The sequence below is a fragment of the Melozone crissalis genome, unplaced genomic scaffold (assembly GCF_028551555.1).
Source record: "Melozone crissalis strain CALT ecotype California unplaced genomic scaffold, PUWL_Pcris_2 ptg000016l_1, whole genome shotgun sequence".
NCBI lineage: Eukaryota > Metazoa > Chordata > Aves > Passeriformes > Passerellidae > Melozone > Melozone crissalis.
In genome coordinates, this window is record NW_026535794.1 from 5,941,129 (window position 1) to 5,955,937 (window position 14,809).

General features: G+C 42.8%; 1 protein-coding gene across 1 annotated transcript in view; it reads left to right on the forward strand.

The window, feature by feature from the left end:
• The window catches only part of LOC128935769 (sodium channel protein type 5 subunit alpha-like), a 218,077-nt gene that overhangs the window by 93,523 nt on the left and 109,745 nt on the right, over positions 1 to 14,809 (forward strand). Inside the window, exons 10-12 of the mRNA XM_054274301.1 lie at positions 1,467 to 1,664; positions 5,475 to 5,648; positions 8,069 to 8,476. Coding sequence (XP_054130276.1) covers positions 1,467 to 1,664; positions 5,475 to 5,648; positions 8,069 to 8,476 — 780 coding nt within the window. The remainder of the gene's footprint in view (positions 1 to 1,466; positions 1,665 to 5,474; positions 5,649 to 8,068; positions 8,477 to 14,809) is intronic.

The following is a 14,809-nucleotide window of genomic DNA, read 5'->3' on the forward strand; positions in this document are numbered from 1 at the left end:
GGAGAAGGACAATCAGTTTTAATAATTAATAATTTTCTTAAGAAGAATAATGTCCAAAGACATTAGGCTGGGTGTTTGGGGAAATTGAGAAAAAGTGGTACTGAGTGAAAGACCCTAATTCACCTGAGTCTAAATGAAGTTCACCACTTAAGGAAGATCACCACATCACCACTTGGTGATTTTTTGTTGGATGGTGTAACACAAGTTAATATTCTGAGTCCAGCCCGAGAAAAGGCTAGAGAAGAACCTGTGTTCTTGTGATATCTGGTTTTGCAAGGTGTGTTGATGAACACAAATTCAGAAAATTGCAAAACTAGGTGATGCATTTTGGTTCTCTCTGCTGCAAGCTCTTCATCATGGACACTCAACTCACAGTCACATGCAAGGTGGTCTCTGAGTAAATGCTCATTTCAGCATGCATTTCCTGAAATGTGTACAAACCCCAAAGAACTACACATGCCACTGTGGTACTGAATTACATTCTCTGTCCGTGGAGCCACTGACAATTTGCTGCTGCATCTCAAACCTGACAAAACTGGAAGGTGATCATATGGAAATAGGGGATAACATTGACAGAACCACTCTGAAGGTACTGAGGTAAATATCACTGAAGATTTGGGGGATTTCAGCTTCACATACAGCCAGTTATGCAATTTCACTTCAGGAAAACGTAAAACAACAAAACTGAAGATTCTTTAAACAGCTGCATTCACTTACTTGGTAAAGACCTACGCGTACAACTCTGGAAGACAGAAACTGTCACGGCAAATAAGGATGAACATCACTCCATTTTATTATTTGACCTTATACTATCACACAGTGTTTTCTGTCAGCAGTATCATCTCTCTGAGCATGGGACATATCTGTTACACATAAGCTGTCCCCTGAATTCCAGTTATGCCAATAAATCTGGTGAAGAACCAGGGGATACATTCAACAGAGCCCAAGGTTTGGTTCTTCTCATCCTGACACAGATGTCTCAATGATATTTGGTTGAGTTGCACCCTAAGCATGTATTTTTCTCCCTGAAAAAGGACCTGGATTGTAGACATCTGAAGGGATCCAACATGAATCCCACTTGGATGGTTTCTACACACAAGATAAAACCAGATTGAACTGTGGGGGAATTTTTCACTGTAGCTGGCTCTAATATCTATTCTGAAAAAAAAAACCAGCAGAGATATCTGATACAGGAGGAAAGCATTGAAAGCATTTTTCTTTTAGAAATTAATTCACTGCAAAGCACACAATTTTTGATTAAGGTATAAAAATTTATTGGTGAGGAGATTATTTCCTTGTAGGTGGTTGTCATTTCTCATCAAAGGCTTTCTGTTTGAACTATTAACAAAGGCTGAACTCAATTATATTTTAAGTCTAATTTTAAAAGAAACCCCTTCTTTTCTTTATTTGTTTTTTCTTTTAAAAAACATGGTAAAGCAGTGTTAATTTTACTTTTGCACGTACAGACTCTCAGATCTGCTGGGAAGATCTACATGCTTTTTTTCATGCTGGTCATCTTCCTGGGCTCGTTCTACCTGATCAACCTGATTCTGGCTGTTGTGGCCATGGCATATGAGGAGCAGAACCAAGCCACTATTGCTGAAACAGAGGAGAAGGAGAGAAAGTTTCGGGAAGCCATGGAGATGTTGAAGAAAGAACAGGAGGTCAGTGAACTATGTGACATGATTAACCTTGGGTGACTTGAACAAATGTTACCTTGGGATTCACATCCTCTTTATTTCACATTTGTGTGATAACCAAAGTAAGAGTTTGCTTGAAAGCAGTTTAGTGTTTGTTGTACTGGACAAAGTTATTGCATTTTTTTTTTTTTTTTTTGGTGAATGAGAAATTATAGTTCTTCCTTTAGGAGTGGGGCCATTTGGGGTTTACACATCCAGAAGTGTACTGGTTTAACCATGCCACGTATGCCAGCAGAGAAAATTAATCTAGTTTGGTATGTGAGATGTTTTAATGATGGCAAAACCACATCTGCATTTGAGCACAACCCAGCTGTGCTGGTAGCTCAGCCAGAGCCCCAGCTGAGCCTCCTTCCGCCACCCCTTTAGCACACATTGTTTGCCTCACTGTCTTGCTCCACCTGCTGTAAATATCCAATTGTTTGAAAACGAAGGTAAAGGTGTAGATAAACCTCTTAAACCTCTTTGAAGCACACACAGCTTCATTCCTGGAAAAGTAAACAGGCAGACCTTGAGGTTAAGATCTGCAAATTATGCAAAGGGTATGGATTTAATGCTATGTCATAAATTTAAACAAACCAGGGAGGCCAAATGGTGGATGTAGCCTTATAGCCTTAATAACAGTATTTAATTTGCATGTGGTTTATGTGGGGTAGAAAGCTTTTATTAAACAGCAGAAGAGAACATTTTAGGTGCTGTGAACAAGAAGACAATAAGAAAATTAGTCTGAAATAACACGTAGCACTGTAGTTCAGAGAAATAAATCCTTGAAACACAATATAAACTAATATACATAATTTTCTTTAGGGTACATATGGCTTCAGGGCCTAATCCAAAGCCCATTTAAATCCTTGGAAAGAAAATAGAAAATGCAATTCACTCTTGACAAAGTGCTAGTAGTGGCTTATGAATCATTTAAGTCCTTTTAAAGATCCTCTTTGATAGTTTAAGTAATAGGTAAATGCAATTTAGTCCATATACAGCCACTTTGAACAGAGTAACTCTGCCATAACCTAAGGGAACAAGCTGAGCTCCAGCTCGTACCTATTTTGTACAAATTTTCATGTGTATTGACTCCAGCTGAGCTCCTCCTAATAACAGTCAACTTTAGTAGCCCCAGCTATAATTAAAGATATTTAAGAATTTCATTTTGAAGGCTTTGATTTCAATTAAGCCTGTGTGTACACAAAGAAAAGGAACATTAAGCCCAGAAAGCATAACGTGTCAAAAAACAGTCGCTCCCGAAAATGTGAATTTTTCCCATTTGTTTACATGCTTTGTAATAGAGTCTTTTCTTCAGCCAACAATTTCTCATCTTCCCTGCGCCCTGTTCAGTGCAAAGGGAGGACAGTACATGACTCGAGAGCAGCTCTTTGCTTTCTCATCATTTGTTGTGTTGCCTTAGGGCAGCTCGAGCAGACTTCCCAGCTCAGGCAGTCAAAGCCTGCTTGGAAGAGGAAGTGACTAATATCCTCCAAGGTTTTTCAGGGCCTCTTGCCGCTGCTCAGACTCCACGTGCTTCAAAAATGCTCCTTTGTATTTGCAATATTCCTGGAGTGTTATGTATTATCCTAGTTTTATGGGAAGGAAGTTCAGGAGCGGAGTGATTTTGGTCTGTGATGTTCACTAATGGAGTCCAATAATTCTGCAAATCAACTCCTGGCATCTCAAAGTAGACATTTGGAAGGAGAAACTCGGGAATGGGAACTGGGTGGCTGCTGGCTGCACCATGGAGCTTTCAAGTGTCCTGCTGAGATATCTCACCCCAGTCAGAGCTACGTGATTTTAATCTGGTTCTCCAAACCTCAATCAAGATTTTAGTTTTGACTTTCTCACTGTACCACTAAGTTCTTGCCCTCAAGAGCCTTCTTTTGCATAATTCTCATATCAGACCTCATGAACTAAGCTTTCCTTCAGCCATCACATCACATCTCCTTGCCAGGTATGCCTGGTCCCACACACCCTTCCTGCCCCTGGAGTTGTTGCAGTGAATTATTCCCTGCAGTGCCTGAGGAACAGGACAAGGTCCACCCACAGGAACCCAAACAGAACAGGTAGATAGGCAGGACATGGGGACATCCTCGTGCCCAGGCTGGACTGAGGAAACTGGCGAAGTGTCCCTGCCCATGGCAGGGGGGTTCGATGGACTCTAAGCTCCCTTCCAACACAAGCTGTACTGTGATTCTATGGTCCTCCAAGCCAGGAGGAACAATTCACTCTAAATCCTTTTTCAGTACCTGAGAAAGGTATTGAGCACAGAAACTATTCAAGTAATAGGTAAGAAAATTGTAAGAAACTAAAAATTAGCTTATTTTGCAGTATGAGTGCAGCATGCTTAGTAGCACAACCTGCAATATTTTCTAGATCAACAAAATATGACAGCAATCAAAAAGGAAGATCAGAACTGTTCAGGCCAGCTTTTATAATGTGCAGTATAAAGAGAAGAGAAATATAATTGATAGACCTGCTTGGGGACTATCAGTCAGTTTATACAATTGGTCTAACACATTCCTAAATCTGAGCTTTACACCAAAAGACTTGCCAAATCTTTATGAAGAGAAAGCACTTCAGCATAGCAATTAAATCAATTGACTCAAAAAAACCCCAAACAACAAACCAACCAAAACAACCTGGACCAGTGTCTGAGCCCTCCTCCTCTCTGCTCTAAGCAGCTTGCTTATGAAAGATATGTCCCACAGGAATTAAGTTTTGTTGTGCTCTCAGCTTGATAGAGCCACCGCTACTCCTTGAAATACATGATTGATTCTTTACACGGCTGTTAAGTGCCTTCACTTTCCTTGGACTGATGCCTGTGGGAGGAAGGGAGTATTTTGCAGTGGAGAGATGATTGCCTGTTTGATTCTAGTGGCTTACAGACAATAGCACTGAGGATTCATCTGTTTCTCCTGTTCTGGGGAAGCGGGAGAGGCGTTTTTTAGCAATTCGCTCTCTTCAGGTGTTTCAGCTGAGGGCTCTGCATTGGGCTGGTCTCCAGGCCACTGATGTGGTTCTCCAGCACCTCCAAACCTGATCTTTGTGCCCAGAGTCCCCTCATTCCTCCTGCCTGTGCTGGTGACAGAGCCCCAGCTCCCCCAGCTCCTATCGATCCTTCCTCCTGGCTGCTCATTTTCTCCCAGGGCTGTGGTTTTGATGCTCAGGCTTTGGAACTGGGCTTCTGCAGGGCTCCCAGCAGCTGGTGTGTTATCAGCCTGCTCCTGCAGAGATCCCAGCAGATAGCCAGCACAGCATGGAAGCACGTGCCGCAGCAAAGGCCACCTTATCTCGAGTCAAGCCCATGGCTCTTTCTTTGCATCTCTGGTCGCAGCTGCGATGGGGATAAGTGTTTACAGGAACGCGCCAGCTGAGCTGCCTGCTGCTCCTGGCATCCCTCTGTGCAGGCAGGGAGAATCCCAGCAGCCAGCTGGGCTGCCCTCCTGTCCAGCCCTTCGAGGGGCTGAGGGCCAGGGGAGCTTTGATCTGAGGTTCCCCAGCTTGAGATTTTTCTTTGCCTGGCACCAGAAGTGTTAGTCCAGAGATGTGTGCACACAGGCTGTTCCTTCATGATATGTCAAACAGTCTTAGCGTGGGAGCTCCACATAAAAACCATCCTTTTATGCAGCCACTCTTAAGTTTTATGATTCCTTATCTCCCAAAATTTTTAATATCTCTCCTATACAACCTTAAAATTTGAAGCGAAAAATAATTTCTGAGCTGTAGTAGTTTTCACTGAAATCCTGAAATAACAATATTTATAACTTCTGCAATCTTCTGATTTAGGCACTAGCAGCTAAAGGAATTGATTCAATGTCACTCAGCTCATTGGAACTGTCACCTAAAAGTGCAAAAGAAAGAAGAAATAAGAGGAAGAAAAAGAAATCTTTGGGGGGAGACGAGTATGGGGAGGACCAAAGGAATCCCAAGTGTGACTATGATGATGGTCAAAGGAGGATGGTAAGCCATGGTCTGAAACATCACTTGTTCCACACTGTACTTTCCTGGACAGGTCAGGCTCTGAGCAAGGCAATTTAAACTGAAACTTTTAGAAGAAACAGATATTTAATATCTTAACTGATATTAACAGAGCAGCCACAGTATACAGTCTGTGGTAGAACAGTGGAAGGAAACATATTACCACTTTATTTTTTAAATGAATTTAAAATGCCCATTAAACATTTTTATAAACCTGTTTTTTTCAATTTGTTTCTTTTTTTTTTTTTTTTGCCTCAAGATTACCCTCGATCTGGTTTATTTTCTTTCATTCATCTGATTATATCTATCCTATCCCTGCTAGCGATAAAAAAATATCTTAGTGGAAACCTACAAGGCTTAAAAATAAAAGAGAGGAGGAGAAAAGGAGGAAACTTGTCTCTGAGGGCTTTTTAAATATTATACAAAGACATTATTAACATTTTTATATTCTTTTGCTAGTTGCCTCCAAGTCAAAACTTTGTGGCACTTGTTCCTACTTTCTGTTGCAGGGAAGAAAAACAGAGTGACAGTGTTATTAAATAAGGTTTTATGTAAATGTTCCTGACATGCATGAATATGAATCTGCCCATGCTGTATGTATCAAGGGATCATAAATAGCTCCAGATAATTTGTCTTTGTTTAACTGAGGGCAAAGTTTAAATCAGTTTGTTTTGTTGTTTTGAATAGCCATGTAATGGGCTAAATCCTTTTCTATTTTGTTGTCAGTGAATTTAGGGATACTTGGCAGCCATAAAAAGCTCATAAAAAACATGTAAGTGGTGTAAGTAAATGTGACCAATTAATGACTCCCCAGCTCACAAAATTCACCCAGAGCTGGATTTCTGTAGATGACATGGATTTTTAAATCCGATTGTTTGTGTTGCTGTCTCATTGGTCAAGAGGGTTGTGTAACAAATTGCACCTTTTCTAAACTCAGAATTGCTCTTTAGCTTCATTCTGGATGGGTTTCAGGACACCACGTGCCAGAAGCACCGTGGATTGGAGCTGTGCATTTTCAGTTTATTCCTCAGATTAATATTCCTTGTTTTCACTTTTCGCCCCTGGATGTCATATATGCATGAGGAGCATGGGAGACACATTTCAAAGCTTATAGTAAATCTTCTCTGCAAGGCTGTGTCTGGCATGGTTGGAGGGAATAAGGCTGAGTCATCATTCAGATGCTATCTTAGCAGCTGGAAGTGTGTTGCCATCAGAAATCAGTCTCAATGACTGTGCCATGGAAACCCAGGCATGGATTTCTGACCAGCTGAAATTTGGTAGCAATCCAAAAGGGCTGTTTTTAGTTAGAAAGAGCCTGGCTTTTGTACTCCTCCATGTACCAGTGTCACTAAATAGCATCATTACATAACTCAGTGGTGTTAGCTACAGCACAGAATGAAATCAGGCTTCATTTGATTTGTCTGGTTTGTGGGTGCTGTGGCAATCTGACCTCTCTTCATAGATACTTGGCTCATGGAAAAGTTCTGAAGAAGCTGGAAATTCTGTGCAGGCATAAATTCAAAAATATGTTCTGCCTAAATGCTCTTACTCCAGTAATTTCCTCTTTAGAGAGAAGAGAAAGGGATAGACTTGAATTCCTCACACATTTTCTGAAGATCCTTTTGGCTCTGCCGGATTTTAGGTGTGTTTAGTCCTTGGCTACATCTTGCTGATGCTCTGGCAGAGTTGCAGTCTCACTGACTGACGTCAGAGTGGATCGTCAAGGCTGATATTTAAGTGAGGGAGATTGCTGTGTACTGAGGTTACCCAGCCCTTAAGCAGCCATGTGCATTGAGATAATCATTTTACAAACTAATAAACCATATCCCTCTTCTTGCTCTTGGTTTGTTTTTTGATTTGGTTTTTTTTTTCTGTTTCTTTTATCACCTTCTTCCGTCGTATTCTGCTTCTTCTTCTTCCCTCTTCTTCTCATTTTCCCTGCAGTTCATTTCCTGCCCTATTTCTTTATCTTCTCCCACTGCACTGTTCCTTCCCTAGCTGTTATGAAGATGTGTGATAATGCAGTAGATTGGAGCTGGATCCCCCTTCCCTGCTCCTGTCTTCCACTCCTTGTGCTGCCTTCCCAGCTCCTCTGGCACTTGTCCCATGGGGGGGAGTAGAAGCGAAGGAAGTATCACGCTGTGAGCTGAATGCCACCTTGACCCTTCCTGTTTCAGTACATCTTTAATTGCCAAGTGTTAGACAAATGCCTAAAGGCTAGGAATGACTGTCCAGCCTCTTAGCTTTGAGGAGCCTGAATACCTGTAATTAAATCTCTCTTCCTCCGAAGCGCTTGGTTTAAAACGGAACTCACTGCTCTCCCCCAGAACTTCCTCGCTCCTGAAAAACATGTTGCAAAATGTTGTTTCTCTTTCCCCTTTTTCCTTTCTGGGGGTTTCCAGACTCTCCTTGGCATTAGTTATGGTCCCAGTGCAAACTTGGTGAAGCGCAGAACGAGCCACGGAAGCGTTTTCAGTTTCCGACTCCGTGGCAGAGACACTTGCTCCGAGACAGATTTTGCCGATGATGAGATCAGCATCGCTGGGGAAAATGAAAGCCACCGGGGCTCCCTCTTAATTCCAAGATCTGGGAGGCGTCCAAGCGTGCAGAGTCAAGTGAGCCATAGTTCTCACCCTACTACTCCCAACTACACCCAGACGGGCAAAAGGAACAGCTCAGTGGATTGCAATGGTGTGGTTTCCCTGATAGGAGGAGGAGGAGGCACCGGGGCACTCCACCCAGACCCTACTTCTCCTGCAGGGTTACTGCTCCCCCCAGTTATTATGGAAAAGCCTGGGACAGGTGACCTGGTGAGTACTTTATAACTTTTGTATGTGATTCGCGCTCTCGTTTCCTTCTAAATGTCGTTGGAGATTGCTGTAATTTATTTACACCAAATGAAGTCTGCAGCCAGAAACCCAGACCCACCATTCCAGGCAGGGTGGGAAGACAAAGAGTTAATTCACTGAGAAATGTGTGCCTAGTGCCTCATCAGGGAGGTTTGTGCCTTCTGGTGAGATTTTCTCTTCAGAGCTGTCAGGAGGCAAATACCTAAATCTTGAGTTTGACAGAGACTTTCTTTTCTTGAAGGGACAGTTTTAAACTTGATTTCTTTTGACTGTTGAATACCTGACATTGTCTGATGGATAGAAAATTATGGTTTTTAAATGATTCTATGAATCTTGCCATCTTGAAACTGTTTTCTCTTGCTGGTTGGTCTCTGTTTCCATCTGACCTCTGGTCTTCTCTTGGGCCACTTGAGGAAGGCTGTTCCTTCAGTCCAAAGGGAATTCCCAGAACGGTTTAGCATCCAGTTCAAATAACACCCAGGAAATATGAGCAGATGATCAACAGATTTCAGCCCTTTTGCAGATTGCCAGCATCTTTGTTGCAGAGCAACACCATGAGATGGTGTTTTTGGAAATAGCTGCTACACAGGCGCAGCAATCTGGACAGGTTGTTAGTTTGAGATAGTGGGAATTTATCTTTTCTTATGTAGATCATCTCCATTGTACCTCATCACTCTCAACAGTCTTTGAAATTATAGAGGTCACTACTACAGTCAGTTTGGGCAGGTTTAATTTAATTTTAGGGATCAAAATCAGACCAAAATAATCTCTCTCCTTGGAAGTGCCTTTTTCAGTTCACTTTAACCACAAGTCTTACATTAGGTGAGATAAGGCCCACTCAAGAGTAACAAGGTGCCAAAACCAGGTTATGTTGGTGGGATGAAAAAAAGCAAATGTGATTATAACATGTATTAGCCAAGGTATCTCCTAAAGAGAAAGGTGAGTGTGATGGATGCCAGCTGTGGTGTCAGATTATCAGTAAATTGAGAAGCAGTTTTTTCCTCTGGAGCCAAGCAGCTTTATTCCTTTCAGGGGTTTGGACTGAATTTTTTTCCTCACCTATCAGGGCATTCCCTGTAGTTCTGCAAATAGACTCTCACACCACCCATGAGAGAAGGGGCCAGGCTACATGTGGGAAACTGGTTGGTGTGAGAATTATCTGTTTTGTTGACAGTTTTGAGACTGTTGCTGCTTTTTCCGATGTTCACATCTTCCTCCGTTTAGGACTTTGGTAATCCCACTCTTACTCTCTGTGGACGAGGATGACCAGTCCTGAGACAATTCTGTAAACAGCAGAAATGCTGTAGATAGGGAAGTTTTACTGGATTTAGCTTTGTGTGAAAAAAACAAAACAAACAAACAAACAAAAAAGTGTATTAAAGGATCTGGGGAAGAAAATTTGTGCATCTGTTTTAAAAGAAATTCTGAACAAAAGTTGTAAGACCTCAGTAGATGAGTAGAGGATGTCCCCTTTTTCTCTGTAAGGAAAGCAGCTCTGCAGGCTGCTGAGGCTGTCCCAGCTGTCAGAAAAAGCTTAGCAAAGCACAAGAGCACTCAACCCTTCACAGAGAATATCAGTATTTTACAGGACTGGGTCCTGAGGTGACAGGGAGGCTATGAGCTCTGCTGGCATTTATTTTCATTTGTCGGCTCCCTGCCTTTTGGATAAATGGATGTTGGAAATGCAATGGCCGGGGTGGGGGAGCTCACTTGGCACTTCCCTGCCCATCTAGGAAACAACACCCAGGCTCTACAGTAGCAGATGCTCATCCAGTGATGCAATGTGAAGGATGTTGTGTCTTTTGCAAAACAGGTTTGGTATCTAATCTATCCAGAAAATGTGAGCTGGAGTTAAGGGCTGATTGGCGAGGGGCCCGTTGCTGTACAGACGTATTCACTGCAGGAGTCACAAGCACTGGGCACAAACATGCAGCCTCAGCTGTGGCTCAGGCACAAGGAAATAGCAAATCTGACCCCTCAGCGTGCTTGGAGATAAATCAGCATGTTTCTTGGCCTTGCATTTGATGATTTTCACCTTTTTTCGTGGTAAAATTTGTAGGTGAATTTGTTCTTTGTAAGCAGCTCTGGTTTCTTTTTACAGTCTCTTGGTATGTTTGGGGAAGGTAGAAAGAAAGATGTTGCAATTACCTCATTAACCTCACTGACCCTTCTGCTGTTTTTTATTTTGAGCAAGTGTGAGCCTGTGGAAAAGGACCCACTTGGGCTATCTGTTGTATCTTTCATGAGCAAGAGATGAAGGGCCAGTCCATGAAAATGCATCACTGTAACATGGCTTGAGCTCTGACTTGCAGCTTCCTGAGGTGTAACTGTGGCTTTGCTCATTCAAATGAAACACCTGGGTAGATGGAGCTGGAAAAAAACCACAATTTACAGCATTAGATTTTTGGGGATGTGCTTTTTTAGGTCACTCCATGATGCTGAGTAGTATCAGATGAAAACAGCATACACCCAGACTGCTACTAAGGGGGGAGATCAACTGAATTCTGATTTGGGGAAAGCTTGGAGGAGCAATTCTGATTTAAGAGACAGAGAAAACATCAAACAAAATCTCTGGTTTTGCGTTTTCAACTCTAGGCCTTCAGTCACAAACAGTGACTTAGCCCATAGCTGTCACAAATTTTCCCAAAGTGGGTCCCCTTCAGGTTTCTCCAGGAAAGCACAGTCACTAACCACTTCTGAGCATTTTAGCCTGGTTAACTTCAGCAATATTCACCCTGAACAGTTTACCCCAGGCAAAATGGTTGGGTTGGGACCACAATGAGCAACTTCCATGCCTTTTTGTCATTGCAACTGCCACCCTCTGTCCCATCCAGGGACCATTTCCCCACAGGAATGGCTGCAGGTGGCAGCTGAGCTGACATGAAAACATCTGTGCAGTTCAGCTGCCCTCTCCCAGGAGAGAAGTGGCTGCAGCAGTTTATCCCACTGCTCAGGCTGGTGACTCAGAGGAGTGACATCCTGGCACTTGGCTGCAGAAAAGCATGTAAGATAAAAAAACCCAGTTTCAAATGCTCTTCAGATGGCCTTGGCTGCTTGGCACAGATGGATGAGTGGGTTTCCATGAGAAACCAAGTGTGTTTGCACAGTCCATCTCCTCTCCCTAATTCCTAAATCCAGCTGAGGAAAAAGGGAGGATTTTAGGTTATTTCAATGGGTGGTTTTAGACCCCATCAGTCTCATCAGCTGGGGCAGTTTTATGGCCATCAGGTGTGCTGATCATAGTCAGCGTGGTCCATGCTGAGCAGCCACCTGCCCAGGAGCTCATCTGCACCAAAGCAGTCCTGAAAGTCACCAGGGGCTTCAGGACCTGAGCAAGAGGAGGACATCCTACCCTCTACAGGAGCATCTCTGCACACTTTGGGTACCCCCATGACACAGGAGAGTTCCCACAAGGAGCTGGTTTTAGTTAGAAAGAGCCTGGGGAGCTGCACAGAGGGTTCAGTGCCATGAGGGTTCCAGCCAGAGACCCTGCAGAGGTGACAGGGAGAGCAAAGTAGTGCAGTGTGAAAGTGTGGTCTGCAAAAACCATTCACAAAACCAGCTCTGGGTCCGGCAGTCGTCACTTGGAGGGGAAGAGCAACGGGTGCTCTGGTCTGAGGGGTGCAGGGAGCTTGTCCCAGGAAACCCATGGAAAGTCCTGGTCACTCTTCTGGAAATGCAGGGGACTCAGCCAAGGCTGTCCTGGTCTCCCACCAGCTTTCTTCAAGTGGTGCAGATGCTGATTTTATCAAACTTACCCCAGTGCAAATAAGACATAAGCAGGACCTGGTGATTATGCTAGAAGTCCTAATTGTTTTTGTCTTGAGCTGAAACTGAGAGTTCTGAAAAATTATACATTCTTATCCTCCTGCTGATTGCTGGGTGGCATTTTGGCTTTTGCCTTATTTAGAGAAAAATCTATATATTATGTAAGTAACTTCAGGGCACCAATAACCTAAAGGTTCTGCACCTTCCTGCAGTACTTATTTGTGTCTTTGCGTTGTGTCTTGGTGTTTCTTAGTTAAGAAGTGAGAATAACACCTCCCTTCACAAGGTATTGATATGCTTGGGCAGAATTTGATTTAGTTAATGAACTCTTACCTGGAGGTCAATTTATCCATGGATTCTGATGAGGCTGAGTGAGATTTCACCTGTGGCTGTCAAGAACTTCTAGAGGGTTAAGGAACACACAAAACACCATCCCTTCTTGCCTCCTAAATCCAACTGGAGCCTTTCCTGTAACACTCCAGGGAAATCACAAGACTTTTAATTTAACCTGACTTTACAATTGTTCCAGAGGTGGGAGTGGAAGAGAAATGGATGCAGGACTGAAGGAGTGGTGGTTTCCAAGTTGGCACTGGCTGTTAGGTGGTGATCTGTGGCAACCCAGGAAATTCCTCTGGCTGCCCTGGAGGACTCCACACCCTGTCAGGGGGCTCAGAGACCCTGGCACAGAGCCCAAGACCCCTGTGCCTTTGATTTAGCCCTTGGAAAAACCAATTACCAACCTTATACGAAGAATTACAAGTCAGGAAAGTTTAAGTAGAATGATAGTGAATTTATCATGGGGTGAAAACCAGATTTTTTTTGAGTTTTTAGAATGGGGGTTTGTCACAGACATCTTTTCATTAAAATCCTTTAGTTAAAATTTTTCTTGCTGAAGCTGAGAAGTTTCAGCAACAAAATGTAAACAATGTTTATCTGCTGCTGTGGAATGCAACAGGTGGATCCGTGATTAGTCTCCTGTAGATGTTTAGATTTACTGACCACTCATGGCAGAGCTGGGTCTTGCTCTCTGCTGAGACACAGCCCTTTGTTATTCATTCTTTTCTATTCTTAGCTTAGCTAGCCTTCTGAGAATTTCCTTCTATTTCTTTTTAGTATAGTCATAATGTAATATATATCATAAAATAATAAATCAAGTCTTCTGAACATGAAGTCAACATTCTCGCCTCTCTCTCACCCTGAAGACCCTTGGGACAGTGGTCACAAGGGTTCAGGGGGCAAGACGGAGGAATCTTTCTCCTTCTTCTTCTTGGCCTCCATCTTCTGCTGTGATGGTGGCACTTTTAGATTGGTTCAGAGTAGAAGCTCACTGTCTAACATAGGTGATAGGTATTGGAAAGTGATTGTAAATGTTGTACACGTAGTTTTTATGTGGGGGCAGGCAGAGTGCCTCTGTCATGCTGAGCAGATCTTGGCAGGTCAGGAGAAAGAATTTTATAGATAAGAAACAATAAACAACCTTGGACCGAGAACTGAAGAGCTCTGACTCCTTCTTTGACCATTGGGCTGGGAAAAGAGACTTTCTGACACATCTTGGGGTCATTCTGAGCAGCTAGAGAATCCGAGAGTGATCCCCACTGCTTTGCTCTCCTGGGGCACCTCCTCACCAGAGCTTCCCATCAGTCCAGGAGCAGAGCAGGGCAGGGCAGGCTGTTTTTGGGATGATTTTGGGATGGACAATGAGGCTGGAGTAACCTGGGGACACCCTCTTGCACACACAGCCCTTCCTGAATTTCCTCTTGGTCACCCTTATGCTTTCTTTTCTAGGAAACTTGAAATGCTGAGCATTTCTAGATTGGCAGAAGGGAAAACACCTGGAGAGGGGCCAAGCTGTTTATCAAGGGACTAAAATAAAGATTTGGAATTTATCTTTAGATGATATTATTTTAAAAATAAAAACAAACAAACAAACAAACAAACATAAAGACCTGGCTTTTTGTTTCAGCTAAGCATAAAAGGCTTTTGCTGACCACATTGGTTTGAGGTTTTCATGTTGATCCTAAAATCACCCTGAGGTAAAATTTCTCTCTTTCACTTTCTGCTTTGGCACAGGACTGGTGAAAAGGGAAAGTGTTAGCAGTTTCCTTGTTCAGAAATAAAGGTCAACAGAATAAGTCATCCAAAACCCCTCCAATAAGTTACGAGGATAAAAGCTCCCTCTGATGCTGTCACACAGAGTTGTCACCACAGCTCTGGTTTCTGCTCATTTCAAACTTTGCTTTTGTACATTCTAAGTGTAAATCACTCTGATTTGGTACAAATATTTCAAACTGCTTTAGTTTAAGGTGCATTTCTTTAAATAGTCAGGCATCCCCAAAATTTGGTGGTTTGTTTTTAATGCTGTGCTCTATTATAGCCACATCCAATTTCATTAAATATTTGTGCGGATGCATTACTGGGTCCATTGCTCATGGTGTGGCTTGGCCACCTTTTTCTGCTTGAAAAATTTTGAAGTGTACAAGGAAAATTAAACCTGTTCTGGTTTCCAAAAATGGTCTTTAAAAACGC